The sequence below is a fragment of the Mustela nivalis genome (assembly GCF_964662115.1).
Source record: "Mustela nivalis genome assembly, contig: HAP1_SCAFFOLD_681, whole genome shotgun sequence".
Lineage (NCBI taxonomy): Eukaryota > Metazoa > Chordata > Mammalia > Carnivora > Mustelidae > Mustela > Mustela nivalis.
Window position 1 is genome coordinate 166,177 of NW_028135982.1, and position 21,772 is coordinate 187,948.

At 43.4% G+C, this 21,772-nt stretch overlaps 2 protein-coding genes across 2 annotated transcripts in view; both read right to left on the reverse strand.

Moving 5' to 3' along the window:
• The window catches only part of LOC309857380 (conserved oligomeric Golgi complex subunit 2-like), a gene marked incomplete at its 5' end in the record, with an annotated part of 224,882 nt that overhangs the window by 128,859 nt on the left and 74,251 nt on the right, over positions 1-21,772 (reverse strand). The window lies entirely within an intron of this gene.
• The window catches only part of LOC309857377 (uncharacterized protein), a gene marked incomplete at its 5' end in the record, with an annotated part of 45,247 nt that continues 26,863 nt past the window's right edge, over positions 3,389-21,772 (reverse strand). Inside the window, 4 exons of the mRNA XM_082750091.1 lie at positions 3,389-3,442; positions 6,594-6,771; positions 6,876-7,064; positions 13,567-13,708. Of these exons, the coding sequence (XP_082606217.1) occupies positions 13,590-13,708 (119 nt within the window). The 3' untranslated portion in view covers positions 3,389-3,442; positions 6,594-6,771; positions 6,876-7,064; positions 13,567-13,589. The remainder of the gene's footprint in view (positions 3,443-6,593; positions 6,772-6,875; positions 7,065-13,566; positions 13,709-21,772) is intronic.

Below are 21,772 nucleotides of genomic sequence, written 5' to 3' on the forward strand. Positions count from 1 at the left end.
AGAAGGAGACTCCCCACTTAGCAGGGACTCCCCACCACCCACCACAGGGTTTGATCTCTGGCAGACATTTAACCAACTGAGCCATCCATGCACCCCAAAGCTCCCTTTCAAAATCTTCAGTAAGTATTTTGCTGCTCTTTACTGTAACTGTATCCCCCTCAGACTTCTTGACAATAAGTTTGTCTAGCTCTGTAGTCAGTTCTTAATCAATGAGGACACGTGCTCTGGACCTCAGTTTGGTGCTCCTCCACCAAGATGCTACCTGCCACTCAGGTGTGTGAACTCTTGCAGCTCAGGCCTAGTCACACTTTTGGGAACTCTGGGGCATCAGTGAACCTGCTCTAAGGGGACCATGCTTTGTGCATAAAAGCAGGCCTTTGCCATGAAGCAGCCCCTCTCAAACCTCCCCAAGTCGTCCTTCCCTACACAGCACAGAGTCTCTAAGCAACTCAACCTGCTGGGAAAGCCCATTTCTCTATGACCAAAGACCACAAGAGAGGAAAGGTATACCATGGGCCCCACACAGAAAGAGGTCTTCACTGAAAGCCTTCTAAAGAGAGTCTGCCTTTTCTTCCAGGCATTCCATCACAGCACCTCAAAATCCTGAGATGCTCTTCCACTGCTCCCTCTGAGATGCCAAGAGGCACTTGGCAGTCGAATAGGTCCTTCCCAAAGATCACCTACATGATTATTGAGGGCCTGCCTGGTGCTGGGGATGGGTGAAGGCAACACAGGCCCCTGATCTTATGCTCTGATGTCACTGGCTCTTGAGAAAAGGAAGGAAAATGAGAGGGTCCAGGAGACTGCACACAACACCATGTTCTCAGAACATCTCCCTGGCCCCAAAGATCACCTTGTCATGGCAATGTCAGCAGAGCATGGCAAGTGCTATCTCAGAAGTCCCTCTGACACATCAGCAACAGAGAGAGAGCCCACCCATAAACATAATCCCTAGAACCAGCATCCTTTAGGAGCCAAAACCCCTATGAGTCAATTACTTTGGTATGTGTTAGTGTATTTTTACCTATGTAAAATATAAGAAAAAGAGGAATGACATACCTGTATGATTTGGGGCAGTACAGCAACTCGATTTTGAGTGTTTTGGATTATAGCTAGATACTTTTTTTCCAAAAAGAAATTTATAATCCATTTAATAAAAACAATGTGAATTGCCATGTATGGAATTTTTATACTATAAATGTTCTCATTGTCTTGAGTTGTAGTAATGTACATACACTGGCACTGGTCTCAAATGGGGGATGTCTGGAAGGAAACAGAATACATGATTAGGGGAGTGAGTGTAAGCCACCACCCTAAACAGTTCAATTTCTCACAAACATATACCTCAGCTATATATTTGGTTGGATGAATATCAACTAAAACTTTAAAATTAAAGTACCAGAAATTATTAGGGATGACATTTTTTGGTAGACTTGTTTCTGATTCTGCCTTGTGACCTGACAAAGGTGGGATGGTGGCTCCTGTTACTGCTTGCTTATTACAGCTATGGCATACAGCGGTGGAAGTACTAAGCCACTAAAAAATTTGAGAAAGGATAAGCAATTCTAATAGTAAGAATATTTTCACATACATTATAACTAATTTAATATTTTAGGACTGAAACAAATCTAGAAGAATGTACAGACATTCTTCATCATTTCAGGTACTTTAACATCCAATACTACCCTAATCAAATCCATGGGACTTTAATTTTATATAGCCTTTTCCTTGTATATGAATCTGAAGAATAGAATCGGTATAAACTACTTTATGTCTGAAAGAATTCATCTTTGAGTATCAGACTTGACCAGCTCCACAGAATTAATAACAAGTCCCTTTCTTGATGCAGCCACATTGGGAAACAGTGTGGAAATTCCTCAAAAAAATTAAAATGGAGCTGCCCTCGGTATATACCAAGAATATACAGATGTAGTGAAAAGAAGGGCCATCTGTACACCAATATTCATAGCAACAATGGCCAAAGTCACTAAAGTGTGGAAATAACCAAGATGCACCTTCAATGGATGAATGGATAAAGACGTGGTCCATATACAATATGGATTATTATGCCTCCATCAGAAAGAATGAATACCCAACTTTTGTATCAACATGAACTGGACTGGAAGAGATTATGCTGAGTGAAATAAGTCAAGCAGAGTCAATTATCATATAGTTTCTTACTTCTGGAGCATAAGGAATAACACAGAGGACATTGGGAGATGGAGGGGAGAAGTGAGTTGAGGGAAATTGGTGGGGGAGACAAACCATGAGAGACTGTGGACTCTGAGAAGCAAACTGAGGCCTTTAGAAGGGAGGCAGGTAGGGGGTTGGGTGAGCCTGGTGATGGGTATTATGGAGGGCACATATTGCATGAAACACTGGGTGTGGTGCATAAACAATGAATTCTGGAACACTGAAAAGAAAGAGAATAATAAAAAAAAAGTCCCTTTCTCCTTTAAATTTCATAATCAATACAAAAAGTTACATGGTATTGGACTTGAGCTACTGCTTGTTGTATGTCCAGCTCTCTTACTGACTTTCTTTTTTTTTATTTTCGGCATAACAGTATTCATTGTTTTTGTACCACACCCAGTGCTCCATGCAATCCATGCCCTCTATATTACCCACCACCTGGTACCCCGACCTCCCACCTTTTATATACCTGGAGGCACTTGCATGAGGCAGACAAGTTCTCAATAAAGAACTTTAATTTCAATATATTAAAGTATACTTGTTTTCCACAGTGAATATAGACTATTTATCAAATCAGAACAAGTTCTGAAAAAAATACCCATATAGAGATAGCTAACAAATACACAGCCCGGTACCTCTAAAGGTTAGTACTTCTACATATTTCAAAAGGCATCATGTTTTTGCTGTTTTCCCCTGATCCAAGCATGCACATTTGTGTGTATGTAAGTAAACACCCAAAGACAACTGAATTAGTAGTCCACATTCACCACATGGATTAATGCCTGTTGTGATCTCTTTCCCTCCCAAATTGTTTCTGATTATTCACTTTAACTAATTTTGCCTGCTTTCCAATATTAGGGAGAAGAAAATTTGCTTCCCCACCCCAGCACCAATCAAAGGGATACTTATGTCCTGTGAGCCTTCATTTTTCATAGGGGAAAACAAACAAACAAACAAAAACCCAAAAAACCCTGGGCAGTGAAACTAGAAATTCCCTCATGTTTCCTTCCTTTCTGGAGCTTACTGCCCTTAGGTTGCACAGTTGCCCAAATATTGGCCCCTCCATAAGAAGCTGTAAGTAGCACCTAGTGGATGAAAGATCCAGGATATAAGGAAGGGCTACTCTGGGCAGTTGCATGGCCTGGGATGGTCTGCCTCACCACTGGGCAAGGTCTGGGGTCTGCGGTCACCATACCTCAACACCGTTAAGAGAAGACTTCAACAAGAATGTTTATTTCACCATCTTTGCCTGAGAAAATAAACACTGCCTTCAATAAACAGTTTCAATTAAAAATTAAAATTTTAAAACTTAATTTTAAATATAATTATACCAAGAAGAATCATGACACATGTTGAATTATTTTAGGAGCCACAGTCTTCCTGAGGTACAAATAAATAGTTTGTACAAATAGGTAAAATCATTTATTAGGAAACTTTAAACCTCTTACAATAAAGTTACCATTAAATATAAGAATAAAGTGACTATTTTGCTTAAAAATAAACAAAGGTCACTTTGAAAGAGAATGGCAGCTTCCCTGTGGACATCCTCTATACCCAGCCCAATCAGTACTTACCAAGTACAAGTTTGTAGATTTTGCTAACATGGTAAATGATGGAAATAAATGAGGAAGACAATATTTTCAAAACAGTGTAAAAAGAACTTTAAAACAAGTATCTTGATTCTCCTTATTCTACCACTCTAATTTGTAGCCTTTGGATAATATGTGGGAAAAAAATATATATACATTTAAATTTTAACTTAAATGTCTACTGAAATAAAATGCTATCTTATTAAAATTCCTATCCAAAATTTAAAAAAAGTCATGGTGACAAATAATGTTGACAATCATGTAATGTAATCCTATCTTAAAACTCAAATTATGCTAAGAATGAATATTTCAAAACTAAATGGTTCACTTTGTTAAAAATATTCTTACTGAGTATTAAAAAAAATCACCCAATGGTATCATGTTTTTAAACTCATTCTACTCATCATGCCTGTATTTTATCCCACCAGTTCTCTCTAATGACTTAGCATTCTTTCTTGTCTGCTCTCCTCTCTCATTTCCTTTCGCCAGCACCAAAAACACAAAGACTCCAAAGTCCTGAGAGCAGACTGGAGTATCCCTTTGCCTTCTAGAAGCTGTGCATTTTGACCCTACTGGTCCATTCCACCTGCCCAATAGGCAAGATTGCCCAGTAGGACAGTGCAGTCAGGAAGGGAGGCAAGGACAGAATCTTGAGGGATAGCAGAGAGAAAGAATCACCTTAAGAAAACTGGCAAGAATTCCTATCTTACATTGAGGTCTTCCATCCATTTTGAGTTTAATATTTTGTTCTAATAACACAACTCTGGGTGGGCTCCTAGACGGCTCCTCAGTGGGGACACATCACCAGGAAGACCACACCATGATTAGAATTTAGAATCTTTGGCACCCCCACCCCAACCCCTACATTCCCCCAGAGAGGGGAGGGGGCTAAAAGCAGAGCACATCTATGTAAGGAAGCCTCCATAAAAATCCTCATAGCAGGGACGCCTGGGTGGCTCAGTTGATTACACAGCTGCCTTCGGCTCAGGTCATGATCCCAGCGTCCTGGGATCAATTCCCACATTGGGCTATTTGCTCAGCAGGGAGCCTTCTTCTCCCTCTGCCTCTGCCTGCCATTCTGTCTGCCTGTGCTCGCTCTCCCCCACCCCCATCTCTGATACATAAATAAAATCTTTAAAAAAAAAATCCTCATAGCAGGGGTTTCAGGAAACTTCCAGGTAAGTAAACATATCCAGGTACCAGGAGGGGGATGAAACCCAGCTCTACAGGAATAGACATTCCTGTGCTTGGGACCCTCCCAGACTGTGCCCTTTGTGTCTCTGCATCTGACTGTTCATCTGTATCCTTTATCATATCTTTCATAAATTGCAAATGAAAACAAATGTTTCCCAGAGTTCTGCGAGCCACTCAGTTGAACTGGAGGAGGAGTTGAAGGAACCTCTGATTTGTAGCCAAGTTGTAGAGAAGTTGTGGGTAACCTGGGCCCCTCCTACTTGTGACTGGCACCTGAATGTGATGGAACAGTCTCACGGGACTGAGACCTTAACCTGTGGGATCAGATGCCATAGCAAGGCAGACAGTGTCAAAGCTGAGTGAAACTACAGGACACCCAGCTGGTGTTGCAGAGTTGCCTGGTAAGGGAAAAATCCACAGCCTCAGCCACATTGTTAGAAGTGAAGTGTTCTGTGTGAATATGGTAATATGAAAGCAGATGGGAGAACTGAAATGTTTGCTTGACATACACTCTCACACAAAATATTATGTATGCCAGGTCTTTGCTGATGTGATATAGCACATATTCAAGTTCTAGTGAAATATCATAAAGAGTCAACTCAAAAAACAAACAAACAAGCAAACATACAAAATATGGATGAACTTGGAGAAAATAAGCAATGTTTCCTCTTTCCTATCAAGAGAAAGACCATTCCTGAATTATCCAAGATTTTGCTTTTACCTGAATAACCATACAGTTCAAAGTATTTGAAGGAAAAAGCATGTTTGGTCCTCAGCGATCCTTTCCCCTGATATGGCCGGCAAGAGTGGAGTGATTCTTGTGGATATATCTTTGCTCCAGAGTGGGGAAAAAAAGGAGTTCTTTCACCAACGTTCAAAGGGTTTTATAAAATGGCCTTCATTAAAATACATCTGCCCCTCCTTTGGATCCTGCTCACACTACACTCCAGGCCAGTGAGCATCAAGGGGTTGGAAATACGGTACAAAGTCCCATGAAGCCACCTCTCCCTCTAAACTATTCTTCTCTCTGCCAAATTCTGCTTCGGTCAGCCTAAGGATCAAATACCTGTCTTTGGGCAATAAAGTGATGTGCATTAATCAATCATTGGCCCTAACTGGCAAGTTCCTTAAAAACTCATGGGACACAGATGGTTGCCATGACTTTCCCAGGAAGCAGCTACTGTCTTTCCATGAATGCGGCATGAAAATACACAGCTGGGTGAGCAGATGAATGTCCACTCGTGAAACAATCATGCTGAGGACAATAAACAGTAGTTTTGGATGGCAGATTTAAATTTCATTCACAGCCAAGAAAACACTCCAGATACATGATGTGTCTCCACTTCCTGCTGTTTCCAACATCTGAGTCCTTCTTCCATTCCTGTTTCCACCACTTCAGTAAATGTCTCCCGTCTTCATTGCATATAAATAAGGCTCTGATTCTTTCTATTCTAATGTCTGTAAGACATTACTGTGAACAAGAGCAGGGGATAATTCCTCCTCCAAACCCATCTACGAAATAAAGGGTTCTATTCAGGATCATGACAAGCTGAGGAATCCCTCAAGAGAACTTCCAGAGTCATTTCAACCTGTAAGGCTGGCTAAAATGTTCCTCACCATCCGCCACACCAGGGCTAGGACTGATGAGTGTCTCCACCATGCAGGTCCCTCTGGATGACATGATCGCTGGGAAACCAGGCACGAGGCAAGCAAAAATCAGCACCTGCTCTTCTGCAAAGTTTGTCTGAAGTGCTTGAAGCCACAGAAGAAACAGATTGACTCCTTCAGATCTTACCTAAAAGCAAAATTAAAGGTGAAAAAATTAAACACATGTTTATGCAGAGATGCACTGCAATGCAGATTCAGTTCTGAGAAAGAAAAACTAGAAGTTAAAGGTACCGTTAAACTCCTGCACCAAGTTCTTAGTGACAAGAAATCAGGCGTGCTGCAAGAAGCCCAAGGGTGAAGAGTTGGGGTCTGGAGCCACAGTGCCTGGTTCCAGTGCAGGCTCTGCTTTTTGCTTTTTGCTAGCTTAGATGTGGCCAGTGGAGAACCACCAAACTTCTCCCTTTGCATCAGTCTCTACCTCTGAAAAATAAGGATGATAAAAGAATTTACCACAAAGTGCTGGCACAGGGATAAGTGACTTACAACAGTGCCTGTATCATCAACTGTCATTTAATCACAAAAATAATGCAAAGACAATCTTCCTGCAAATTTACAGTATGTTTTGAATTTACAGGGTTTTTTCTATAATATGCTTATGTATCATGGAAAGTTCTTGAAAAATCTCAGAGCTAAATAAGACCTTAAAGACCTGGCTCAGTTATTTGACCTTGAAGCCCATTCATCAGGCATTTCTACCCCAGCCCTCCTTTTTTTTTTTTTTTTGCCTGTGCAGGTAGCTACCTCGAGGGCTGCCACCAAATCATCACTTCCACAAAGAACCATTCAGAAATTTCTGGAACTCATATCATTGCTGGACTTCTGGCATAAGTCCATTGTTCCTGGTGGATGCTTCCAGTAGTAGGAAATGGAACATGCTCAATGAGGGCAGGGGGTTGTGTTTGACTTGCCCACTGCCATATCTCCAGCACCTAGAAATGTGCCTGAAACACATAGCTGGCATCCAGTAAATGTGTGCAATAAATGAATGAACTAGACAAAAATAGACATACACTGGTAGACGTGGCCAGTGGAGTACAGCTTCAAAAGCAGGAGAGTATTGAGACTCCTACATGGTAGGTTGCATGGCATGGAGTTAAAGAAAATGGGTCCTACAATCAGACCAAAGGTTAAACCTCGAAAGTTGTGCGATCTTGGACAAGTCACCTACAAGAACAAAGACCCCTGTCTTCTATTGATAACAGCTGGGAAGAGAGAATCCATTTCAGAAGGAAAGGGGACACAGGACGGCTGTGTACGACACTTATATTGAGGTCAAGATGGCAGTGTAAATTTACTTCATGGGGTCCCACACCATCATCCCCCACTACCATTTGAAATACATGGTAATGATAGATGAAATATATATATATTTTTTTTCAGTGTAACAGTATTCGTTGTTTTTGCACCACACCCAGTGCTCCATGCAATCCGTGCCCTCTCTAATACCCACCACCTGGTTCCCCCAACCTCCCACCCCCTACCCCTTCAAAACCCTCAGAGTATTTTTCAGAGTCCATAGTCTGTCATGGTTCACCTCCCCTTCCAGTTTCCCTCAACTCCCTTCTCTCCATCTCCCCTTGTCTGCCATGCTATTTGTAATGCTCCACAAATAAGTGAAACCATATGGTAATTGACTCTCTCTGCTTGACTTTTTTCACTCAGCATAATCTCTTCCTGGAAGAGATTATATATATATTTTTAAAAGATTTATTTACTTACTTATCTATTTGACAGAGAGAGATCACAAGTAGGCAGAGAGGCAGAGAGAGAGAGAGAGAGAGAGAGAGGAGGAGGAAGAAGGCTCCCTGCTGATGCAGGACTCAATCCCAGGACCCTGAGATCATAACCTGAGCTGAAGAGACAGGCTTAACCCACCCACTTAGCCACTCAGGTGCCCCTAGATTAAACAGATATATTTTTTAAAGATTTTATTTATTTATTTGGCAGACAGAGATCACAAATAGGCAGAGAGGCAGGCAGAGAGAGAGAAAGGGAAGCAGGCTCTCTGCTGAACAGAGAGCCTGATGTGGGGCTCAATCCCAGGACCCTGAGATCATGCCTTCAAGCCGAGCCGAGGGTAGAGGCTTTAACCCACTGAGCCACCCAGGCACCCCTAGATTAAATATATATTTTTTTAAGAGAAGAGAAAAGTTAGCAAGTGAACCTCAGTAAAAAACAAAAGAAAACAAACAAAACCCAAAACTGACAAACATCTCCATGAAGCAGCAACCGCAGAAATTCTCAGTGATGCACAGACGTGTAGCGACAGGAAAAGATGTCTGGAGGCTGACTTCAAGGAGGACAAGTCGCTCCCACTGGAGATAAAGGCAGACAGAAAGGCCTGCTCGCTTGCTGCCTGAAGCCACAACTTCAACTGGGCTGGCGGAATTGATTGCACACCACTTGCTTCACCAGAACACTGTGAGGTTTCCAATAGCTCATTACATCTAAACACTACTGCCTCCTTTAACAAAGTTTCCCTTCCGGATTGCCCCTGACTTACAGGGATAGGCAGTAGGTGTCCCTACACGTGCTCCTTCCAAATTCTCTCCTCTCTCTTTCTTCTGATCCACTATTTATTTATGGGCTAGCTTTACAGGATATCCCTTCTGTGATTAAACAGATATTAATAATTCTACCTTTTGTAAAGGAAGCCTTCTCCAATTATTTAGATTTTGATAAATATTTACCTCTGAATCTCCATAAATCATCACTTTATATGGCACCAACATGTAGAAAATAAGAATGAAGTTACCCAATTTTCAGAATGAACCATACAAATTACAACCTACCATCTAAAGCCAGAGACAGAAAGAGAACATCTGCATAAACTAAAGTAATGCGGGTTCCTTATTCATTCATATTTATTATGCAAAATGGAAGTTTTAGGAAGATTAGAATAATGCATACTTGTTCTATTATATAGGCAACTAATCCTCTGTAGATGGTAATGTATGCATAACTCAATCTCCAATCTAGAATTTCTGAACACAAGGAGAGGATATTAAAATCTCCTCTGTGGGAGGCAGAGCATTACAGTGTCTGGCTCTGGCCTTCCTGCTGCAGGATGAGACTTGCAATTAGTGATGGCAAATGGAATTCACAAAACATTTCTGGGCTTTAGAGGACATCGGAAAACTAACAAAGGACTTAGAAAATGGTAGGAAAGGAAGCAGGAAGAGGGAGGTGGCAGAAACAAGTGAGCCAAAACCTGATCTGTAAGCAACAAGCTCAAGAGAAACAAATCAGGGTGCCAGAGAACAAATGCCATTTTCACTGCAGGATCTCTACAGGCCTGTGCCCTCCAGACCCCGTTCCCACCACATGGTAAGTTGGGGGAACTGAACCTGAGATTTCCTTAATAAACCAGGACCCTCAAATGGAACCAAAGTGATCCCAACCAAGAACACTCCCAGCCTCCTGGCAAAAGAAAGACAAACCCTCCAGGAAAAAACAAACAAACAAACAAACAAACCACTAAAAAACATAATTAAAAGAGATTACATCTATGTTCCAATAAATCTGGTCTCAAAATCCCTTCACAGAGCATGCAAGAAATGAGGCCACTGTGAGAGACAGAAGACTGAGGGAAAATGAAGACTTCAGACACTGGAATGATCAGATACAGAATAGAAAATATTACATGTTAATTGTTTAAGAACACAAAAGAGGTTTAAAAATGAAGAAGGATCAAGAGCCTATCAAAAGCAACAGGCCAAGTGTGAACATGGAACTGAAGGAAGTTAAACAGGGACCAAAAATCACTGAGACGTAAAACACAACAGAAAACACACCAGAATGGTGGGGCAGTAGATGAGCCCCGAATGAAGGACTTCACAACACTGCACCAAGAAGTGAAGACATTCCCCAGAATGCAACACAAGGAGGCAGGAGAAGAGGATGAACGCGAGCTTGAGAGACACGAACAACAGACGGGAGGTTTAAATAAGAATCCTGGGAAGTACAGCAGAAGGACAGAGTCAACATTTCAGAAGAAAACAGCTGAGGAGATTACAGAAATGATAAATCCAGAAATACAGGAAATGCACAGATACCAAGCAAGATGAGAAATCTTCAATTAAACATTTTGTGGTAAAGCTATAGAACACCAAAAACTAAGAAAAGGTTTTAAGGAAAGCCAGAGAGAAAAGGCATTTAAAGGAATGAACAGGGTGGAAACAGGGTTTAAAGCTGCTACAGTGGTAAGGCCATGCTAGTAAAATGGTACCTGTAAAGGGTGACAGGAGTATTTTTACTGCCACTACTGCTAATACTGTGTCTAATGCACATAACAACTGAAGACTGCGAAGGTTAAGCTGGAGCAGAAAAAAATTAAACGAATTATGACCCTCAAAAGAAGAATCATTTCGGGGCGCCTGGGTGGCTCAATGGGTTAAGCCTCTCCCCTCAGCTCAGGTCATGATCCCAGGGTCCTGGGATTGAGCCCCGCATCGGGCTTTCTGCTCTGCAGGGAGCCTGCTTCCTCCTCTCTCTGCCTGCCTCTCTGCCTACTTGTGATCTCTGTCTGTCAAATGAATAAATAAAATCTTTAAAAAAAAAAAAGAAGGATCATGCCAATGAATTTCACAACTCTGGTGATTACTTTAAAAGCATCTCTTCTTTTTATCATAGCATTTGTATCATGTCCAGGATGAGATGTTACAGCACACATGATAGAATATTTTAAAACAATAGTCCATTTTGCTCAAACTCCATGTTGAAAGCAAACGACTCTGTCAAACACTTTGAAGAAGGTAAAAGTAGTGGAACCATGTTTTGTCAAGAAAGCCCAGGGAGAAAAGCAGGTAGTAAAACCAAGTAGCAGTACGGAGGAAGGGCAGCCTCAGGAAGAAAATGAACACCGTTTTCTTCTGCTTTGTTCTCTTTTTTGTTTTCTTGTTGTTGGTATCTTTTTTTTTTTTTTTGGTCTTTTTAGAAATCACTTCATATATATACATTTATCTGTTCAATTTCAGTGAAAGTTGGGAGGAAAAGGTGCCAGAACTTTTGAATGGTCGTCTTCAGCTGAGTGCTTATTTTCTTCCTTCAGTTTCTCTGGGGTTTCCCACTATTCTTCAATAAACATGTGTTGCTTTCTGGCAGGGTAAAGCCAAATGCATTTTTAAAAGAAGTAATGGCAGGTCATCCGTCCATCCAGATCAGGAGAGAGCCCATACCAGGGAAGGCAGAGAGGGTAGTAGACTCCCCTCTGTGAGTTCCTGCCCTCTTGGTCTTTCCTCAGCCCTTGCTCTCTGCTCGGTCTCTCCAGTCACACCCCAAACCCAGAGCAACAAAATGACTGTTCAAAACTTAAACCCTGTGAGAAGGGCCACGCAGAGGCAAGGAGAGCCTTGTCAGACTCTGAGCCATGTGGTCTGTATCTGAGACTGCACATCTCCTTGAGCCACGTTCCATTCCCTCCATGCCTAATGTTGGCCTCGTGTTCTACAGAAGCAGTCAGGGCATCCATACACTCCTCTCTGTGTGCTTTTCTATATACAGGATCCCATTTCAACCCACAACACCCAGCAGCATGCACCATCTGTCATCTCCCTTCAGTCAACCTGCAAATAGGTAAACACAGCCTGTAAAACCCACCCTTGTCCAAGCTATGTCTGGAGTTATGATCATCTGTGTCTTTACCATCAAACTTTCTAAAAGGCTATTCTTGTGTGTGACCTCCATGGTCTCACGCCCAGTCACTCTATCTCTCTGTCTGGCTTAGGACTCCACTACTCACCTCCCATTTTCTTTCAGTACTCAGTGACAACCTCCTCGATCTACCCCTGCCCCCTAATCAAGCTGCTTTGCAACTTTTCACATCATCGAACATTGCTGACATTTCATTCCTTGAAATCTCTCTTCTCTAGACATCTGTGCAAAAATGCCTTCCTGGCATCAAAGCCACGTCAATCCACTTCCATCCACTACTCCTTTATTCTTCCCCTTTATCTGCCCAAGAAAAGAAGGAATTACCCTAAATCCTTAACTGTCACTTCCTCTCCAAGGAATATATCCCTTGGCAACAGCATGATTGCATCTCTCTTCCCCCAAGCACCCAACACCTACATTTTGACTGTCCAACCAGAACCTACACCTGCGGGTCCCACAGACACCTCAACTCAGATTGCCTAAAGCTGCACTCCTCCTCTTACCTCCTGGACCCGGCTCCCTTCCTGAGTTGCTACGACTGTTGTGGCAGTTGACACATCAGACTCAACATTCTGAAAGCACAGATGCACCCCTAAGCCTACTGCAGCATTTTTTTTTCCATAGCCGAGGTACGGAAGCAGCCCAAGTGTCTGGAACAGAAGACGAAGTGGTACATACACACAATGGTATATTACTCAGCCATCAAAAAGGATGAGATACTGATATTTATAACAGTTTGGATGTACCTAGAGGGTATTGTGCTAAGCAAAATAAGTCAGACAGAGAAAAACAAATACTGTATCTCCAGGGATGAATCCTTGAAAAATGCCCTACATATTCAAGTTTTAATGCAGGACCAGAAGCAACAGTTTTAGCATATATCACCACGATATAAAATAAAATCTTAAAAAAAAAAGGGAAATAATAGGACAACAGCAATTAGGGTAAAAAGACTTAACAACTGTCTTGCTCAACATCACCAGCACCTCACCAGTTACACGTCTGACCCCCAGGCCAGCATAGCAGGTGTGAGGACAGGTCCAGGCAGAAAAAGTGTTACTTGTCACATTTTTTGAAAAATGATAAATAGAAGGGATGCCTGGGTGACTAGGCTGGTTGAGTGGCCAACTCTTGATCTCAGCTCGGATCTTGATCTCATGGTGGTGAGTTTGAGTTCCACACTGGGCTCTGCACTGGGTGTGGAGCCTGCTTTAAACTAAACTAAACTAAAATAACACCTCTGTCAAAAGTACGTGAATTCACAACTTACATGTAAGTCAAGTTCTACTTGTTCTAAGACAGCATGAAAACCAAGATGTCGTTATCAAGACAGGAAGCAAGATAAATTGTGTATTCCATGTGCTGTGAGATGACTCCAACTGCATCCAAGTCAGCCATGGCCCTCCACACATCTGCAAGAGAGGGTATATTATCCACATTAGCACAGAGGAAACCAAGGCTTAGAGAGGTTAAAAAAAAAAAAAGAGTTCAAGATCATAGCATCATTTAGCAGCATAGCCAGATTGTATAGGAATTACCTCAAAACAGGCCACACTAGTGGAAGAATACCTTAGTGTGGAGTTATGAAAACCCAGGTAGAACGCTGCCTCAGAAAGGCAGATAATCAATAAAGGAAAAATAAAGAGGCGCCTGGGTGGCTCAGTCGGTTAAGCATCTGCATTGGGCTCAGGTCATAAAAAATCCTGGGATCGTGCCCTATGTCCGACTTCCTGATCAGCAGGGAGTCTGCTTCTCCCTCTGCCTCTGCTCCCCATTCATTCTCATAAACAAACAAATCAATAAAATCTTACCCCCAAAAAAGAAAAAAATAAAGATTATAAGCTTACAATAAAGATATGAATGATGAGTCAAAGCTTTCAGTGACACACCCAGACCTGCCTACAGTTCTCTGGCTAAAACATGGGTGGAATTGATGGGGTTAGAAGAACAGGAGGCACATAGGCCCGGACAGCACAGCCCCAGCAGATGCAGAATCCTGGTGTAGGTTTAGCTAGCTTTCATTGTCCTTCAAAATGTCAAAGCTAAAGAAATCTGGTAGGGTTATTGAAGTCTGATCCTGGGGGAGGCCTGGTTGGCTCACTCTGTTAGGCAGCAGCCTAACATGATTCAGGTCATGATCACAGGGTCCTGGGATCAAGTCCTGCATCAGACTCCTTACCCAACCAGAAGCCTGCCTCTCCCTCTGCCTGTTGCTCCCCCTGCTTGTGATCTCTCACTGACAAATAATCTTTAAAAAGAAAAAACAAAGAAAAAAAAAAGAAAAATAATATCTGATCCATAGTATAGAACAACACAAAGGATGGTACTTTCCTGGGCTGATTTCTGTTTGTTTGATTTTAAGTAGGTTCCACAGCCAGCACGGACACTAGTGCAGGGTTTGATCTCAGGACCCTAAGACCATGAACTGAGCCAAAGGCAGACAATCGATTAAGCCACCCAGGCACCCCACTTTCTTGGGTTCTAATGGGACTTTTCCTAGGTTCTAATCCTAGCTGTACTGGCTGCCAGGGGGAATGAAGTCCAGCACCACAAGAAAAGCATCCCAAGGCAGCAGTCCTCTGCAGAAGATTTGCTGGTGGCTGCCATCATCAAAGAGTCAGTGGGTGAAGTTGTTGAAGCACAGTGGGAACAATGATAGCCACTGCCTTTTGGGTGTCACTGAATCATCCTACTCATCTTCAGGAAGCCTGGCCGTTCTTCAGTCAATGCAGCAAAAGCAAACTTGTTAGAAGAACAGGGGAGGGGGTCATCTCCCTCCCTCCCAGAAACTGAAGCAACCAGCCAAACAGTGCAGCACTGGAGTAAAAATAAAAATATGAATGAATGTGGCTGCACCTGGGTAGCTCAGTCTGTTAAGCATCTGCCTTTGGGTCAGGTCCTGATCTCAGAGACCTGGGATCTGAGACCCACATCAGGCTCCCTGCTCAGTGAGGAGTCTTCCTTTCCTTCTCCCTCTGACCCTGCTACTAGCTCATTCTCTCTCTCTCTCAAATAAATAAAATCTTTAAAATAAGAAATTTAAAAATGAAGGAATGAATCAAAATGCAGAATTCAGAAACAGAACTACAGTTATAAAAACTACATATAAAAACCTGAAATATGACCCGGTGAGTGAGGAAGGATTATTAAATCATGATACTGTATGAATTGATTGCCAATTTTTTCTTAGAACATAGAGCACACTGCACTACATGAAAACGAAAACACAAAATTAGGATTGAATACAAAAACAAAATTATCAGTGTTATTCCATCAAGTGTTTCTCTAACCTACTGATCAAAACCTCAGTTCATCCTCCAAAAGAAACTGGGCACCACCTCAGCACACATGAACACATTTTCAGGCCACAGTTCACACTGCTCCAGTCCCCACTCTAAGTCCTGAGCCATGGGCTCCTCCAGGCAAAGCCACCACCAACTAGGCCCCTGCCCTAGAAATCCCCAAACCCAACCACTTCACAACAGGGAGACTCAGGGAGATTCAAATGCGCAGAAACGTGGGACTTTGACTTTTTTAATTAAAAGAAAAATACAGCAAGAAATATTTCTAGCACAAAGTGAAGAGCTAATCTTTCACAATGTCGAGAGTATTAGAGTTATCAATACACCATCAGTAGTTTGATAGGTCAAACAGGCCAAAAGCTGGAAACACAAGAGGAAATGCTCACAGCAAACAGACCTGAAAGCCAGGGCCTGGACCGGCTGACATTGCTCTGCCGCTTACCACAGCGAGAAAGTGTAACTTTCCTGGGCCTCAACTTCCCTCCTGGCCAGCAGGAAAGTGGCAACACCACAAAACTCATGTGTGGTCGGGGATTACGTGAAAGGAGAATGCTCGGTGAGAGCCCCGCCACACCGCCCGTCCAGCCACAGTCTGTGCCCAGTGAATGGGAATTTCCTCTACTGCAGCCACACGAAGAGATGAAGGATCTGCACAGGAAGCCTGTTTATTTACCAGTCCCAAAACCACGTTCTGCCATAAACAGAGAGGGCAAGAGACCCCAAGAGATGGGAATATCCCTCACTCTTGCCTGGACCAGGCTTTCAAGACAAGTTGGAAAGCCCACAGCAGCTCTGCCACTGACTCTGAATGAGCCTTTGGAAGACAACACCATCCCAAACAACAGTTTAATTTACTTCTCTTTAAAAAGCAGTGAGACAAGGTCTTGGCCACATCTTCATAAAGTAACAGCTTAGGAGGCTAAACCCCAATGATTTAGTTATGTCCCCAGCAGGAACACCTCCACTCGTGGGCAGCTTCAGGGAGAAAGGGTGCCTCCCCATCCATGAGGACGCACTCTGACATTCATCTGAAGATGCTTCCTACCCATGGGCATTTACTCCCTGGAACCCCCCCATCTAAGTTCCTCTCTGGATGCTGCACGAGGCAACTTCCTCACACCCCCATCACCACTGGTGACACCACAGCTACCCCCGAGCCTTCAAGCAGGGTGCACCTGTCTTTGCTGCCAAGCGTCCCATCAGCCCAGCTCCATCACTGATTTCTGTACCCATAATTAATTAACTTATGCATGTATGTATTTATTTATTTTTACAGCTTCATTTATTTTAGGGAGAGATATACAGAGACAGAGATACAGAGAGAGCACACACACACAAATACAGGGAGATAGAACCTCCAGCAGATTCTACACTGAGAGCAGAGCACACCTCAGGGCTCAATCCCACCACCCTGAGATCATGACCTTAACTGAAACCAAGAGTTGGATGCTTCAACGACTGAGCCACCAGGCACCCCTCTGTACCCTTAATCTTAAGAAAAGACAGACAATGCTTCTTTCTGTCAGCCACGGCCTCATAAGCCATCTGTCACACAGCCAAAGTTTCCAGAGGGTAGGACCAGGTCTGCAACACCAGTGATGCCAGAGTATCACAATAAAACTACAATCTAGTGAGTACCAGGCTCTGCTCTAAGCTCCTAATATGGCCTTCTATTTTGTACCCCTCACAGACCTACATGCTAGGTATTATCCACAGTGCACAGAGGGGGACACTGAGGTCCATGGCTTACCCAAGCAATCTACTTTTATGTGGCAGCAGCAGGGGCCTGAACCCAAGTCTGTGACTCCAAGGCCCCTCCGTCAACTCTGTTACTCATGCAGCCCCAACACAGTCATCAAATACCTCCCTAAACCCTCATCCCTCCTGTGAAAAAGCATGGTCTTCTGCCATTTCCCAGATGGAAAGAAAGCCGGCGTGAGCCAGATATAATGACCTGCCCATGATGGTACAGGCGATGTCCCCCCTGTTCTCCCTCCAACACCCATGTCATTCTGCACGAGGCCCCATGGGGTTCTTCATGCTTCCAGTGGAAAACTCTGGTGAGACCACCAGTCTCCTGGCAGGCCTTCATCTTGACCCTGGAGGACACGACCAGTTAGGAGAAACCGGCTAGTTAAGCCTCTGAAATGGGGTCCTACCACCCAGGAAAACCCCCTTATCTCCAAGGCATCGCCCGTGTGAATTAGCTGGCTTTGTAGAGGGCTCCACAAGCACCAGCCTTGCTGAGTCACTTTCTCTAAGGTGGTGGCGGAGACAAAAAGGACCCAGGAAAGAAAGGCATAGGCTGTTGTGGAACTCCAGTGCCTTGGCATCAACAATTAATGTGAGCAGCTGCCTCTGCTCACCAGATCTGCATTTTATGTGGGGCACACTGTTCAAAATTTACACACCCCATCTCTGTAACCTTCACGACAACCCCTGGAGCTCCCTGCACCATCATTACCACCTCACAGACAAGGAGACAAGGCATGAGGGGTGTGTAGAATGATGCAGCTCTGTGCTGCGGCCAACCTGGGGAGGACTCCCACAGGCTTGCTCTTCCCACTGCTGCAGAAACAGCTGAAAACAACGAGTTTTTCAGTTTGCATTATGTAGAGTGGAAAAGTGAACCATAAAGATCATTCAATTTTTAAATGGGTTATTCCTCACGATAAAAACAGTTCCAAAAAATAATTTCCGAGAAGTTCAACATATTCCTCCTTCCAGGTGCCTGGAATGTGATGGAATGTTGTTAAAATAAGTTCTGGCCCATCAGCATGCCAGACAGAAACTGGAAGTAAGCTGTTACACGTCTCCAAAGGCTCTGTCACAATCCTAAGGAGAAGACATATAACTTTCACTGTCCCAAAGTGGTTATGTTTAAAAAAAAAAAAAAAACAGGCACAGGTGGAACATTTTAAATTACAGACTTTCAATGCAGGGCCAGTGGGGGCAAGGGGGGGTGTCCCCCCACTACCCCCAAATGTTTCAGCTATATATAGTGACTTACCAAAGTGACTCATCACAAGTACCTACAAGGCGACTGACAGGCAACTGACCAATGAGGAAGGTATTCGGACTGCTTAACAAAACCAACACAACTTAGAATCTTCATTATTAAGAAGAGAAAACCATTTATTAAACACTCGCCAGGCAACAAACCCACTAGGCACTGTCACACGATCTACTCATCACAAGGCTGCCAAACTCAGTGCAGAAACTGAGGCTGAGTAAGTCACCTAAGGTCATGCAGCACCAGAAACTGGATTCCAACCAGGTCTGACATCAAAGCCCACCCCAGCTTGCTGCAATGCTTCAGAACCTAAGCTTTGTGATAATCAATAAACTACATGCTTAACAATGTTTACACATCTCTGTTAGAATTCAGGAAAAGGTTTTTAAAAATGACATACACAAGGGGAAAAAATAATACAGGTTCTGGAGGCAGGCTGCCCAAGGTTCAAATCTTGGCTCCTCCACTTGCAAGCTGTGTGACCTTGGACTCTTTTAGCTCCCCTGTGCCCATATTTCCATGCATTAAAATGGTAGCCATAACAGACCCTATCTCCTAAGGCAAATAAAGCATTTTGATGTTGTTGTTCTTGTTTTAAGATTTTATTATTTATTTGACAGAGAGAGTGAGAGGGAACACACACAGGGGGAGTGTGAAAGGGAGAAGCATCCTTCCCACTGAGCAGGAAGCCTGGTGAGGATTAGATCCCAGCACCCTGGGAGCATAACCTCAGCTGAACAACTGAGCCACCCAGGTGCCCACAAATAAAACATTGAGAATCATTCCTGGCATGAGTTAAACCTCAGAAGGTGTGGGCTGGTGTTACTTCTTGCTGGGCACTAGATAGGGTCAGCAGCCTCAGGCCCACTGTTTTAGCAACTCATTTGCATAAACAAAGCCCAGGCTCAGCCACTTTGTGCTTACCCTATGGTTTCTTCCTGTCACTAACATCTCTCCTCACTCCTGCTCTGTGGCACTAAGCTCTGGGCCTCAACTTCCCATCTGTCAAATGAGGTGAGGAGCCCAGCTGATCTATCTGAGGTCCTTCCAGCTGGGCATGAAATGCCAATTGAGTATTACCCCCACCTTAAAAGACTACCAGAGACGTGAGTCAAAGCCAATCAGCAAGGGTCGTTTATTGCAGGTTCGAACCTGGACCTCTGCAGCGCTCGTTCCCGATAACGCCGAGAGGTCCAGAGCTGGGTCGTGCAGGATTTTTATAGACAGATACAAACAATTTTCGGGTGGGGCTGAGTTGATTGATTGATAGTTTGAACAGGCATACTTGGCGTCAGTGGATTAGGTCAGGGGACCCGCGCGCGAAAGCAGACAAAGCAATCTTACAGAAGCAGAACTGGCCGGTTAGCCCACGCATGAGAAAAAAGCACTACCAGGATATTGAAGGCCTGGTTACTTATCAAGTAAAGACAATTGGGAGTCTCCTGGTGGAATGTTACATTCCTGCTATCAAGCATACTTGTTAATGAGATTTAGGTTTAGAAGAAATTTAACTTTATTTACTTTTCCTTCTACCTCTGCCTCTTTGCCTCTCTGGTGTTTTATGGAGGGGAGGGTGACATTAGGGCTATTGATAAGGTAACTTATTTGTTGTAAATCTCAAGGACATTTGCAAACCAAGGGAGACTCCTACCTTGGAGGACTGTGATCTCTGCAAGTTAACTATTTATCGTTTTATGGCAGTCAGGGGTGCCTGAGGAATGCTACACATATGGAGGGGAGCGGGTGAAGGGGGGTTGCAATGCGCCAGCTTTTGCTTTGTCCTCAGCCAGCCTCCTGCTCTTTCATTCCTCCCTGAACAACTTTGACCCTTAAGTCTTTAAGGGGGTTGAAGGTGGAAGGTCTCATCTTCTAAAACTTCTTCGTGCTGAATAGGGGTGTAGAGCTGTCCCTACCTACTGGGGTCAATATTGATCAGGGTAGGAATGTATAAGGGAGTTACGAAAGGTGGAGGCAGCTGAATCCAGCGCTGATAGTGAAGAGGCGTTCTCGCGCGCGACAAGGATCATCTGTCCTGGTGTAGTCATTGTAGCAATGGAGTCTCGGCACCAAGTAGAGAAACATGGAACAAAGCAACGTATTAAGGTTAATAAGGCGATAAGAATAAGAAGCCCGAAAAGGAGATTTGGCCATAGCCCTCCTCCAAGCCAGGAACTTAACCATTCACTGAGAGAGAGAGAAGGATCTTGTAGGCCCTTAATTTGGGCATTCATATCTTTTATTATTCCTGTGACATTTTTATGATAGTCTGGGATGTACACACAACATTCTGTCTTGATAATTGCACATGTGCCACCCTGGGCTGCTGTCAGAACATCTAAGGCCATCCTATTTTGTAGGACTGCCTTGTGTATCTGTGACACTTCGGTATTAAGCAGGGAATTTTGCTATTTAGTGAATCATTGAGTGACTTTGTAGTATATTTATTAAGGGCTTCTACATGCCACATGACATCCTCTAGTCCCGCAGATGGAACAAAAATGGATGCTAAGTGATCATACCATTTAAAAACAGATCGTGTCCATCTCTGTTTCAAGTTGGGGAGATTAGCTGGAGTTGTAATGGTTTTAGTAATGCGCCCATGAATCCAGGCAAATCCTAAAGTACAGCGACCTATCCACCCTGGAGGAAGCCAGGGCCACAGGTTGGTTCCACATATCCAGTGGGTTCCGTTTGGAGCTGGCCATCTGATGCCAGGTCGCCTTACCCAGTCAGTAGCAAAACATTCAGTAGCCTGAAGTACTATTATTTGGGAACACATTTCTAGTGAGCCATCCTAGACATCGTGTGTTATTTGCCCAAGTACCACTCGTATGATTCTTTTGTTCCCAGCATAAAACTGCATTTTGAGTGAGCTGTCCAATGGGTGTGGGTATGAAACACAAATATGTATCCTAGATTTGATATACACCATCCTTTAGTACAGCCATATGGAGGGTCTTGTAATTTAGACCCATATTTGATTGGGGAGTTATGGCGTGACAGCAAATAGTTCCATGGACATGTAGTACCAAGAAAGCATATTTGGAATCAGTGTTAATGTTTATTCTTAGGCTTTGGCAATTGCAAAGTGCTAGTGAGCACTATGACATACCTAGCTTATCTTATTTTTTCTATGAAAACTATTGTCATCAGAAAACCAA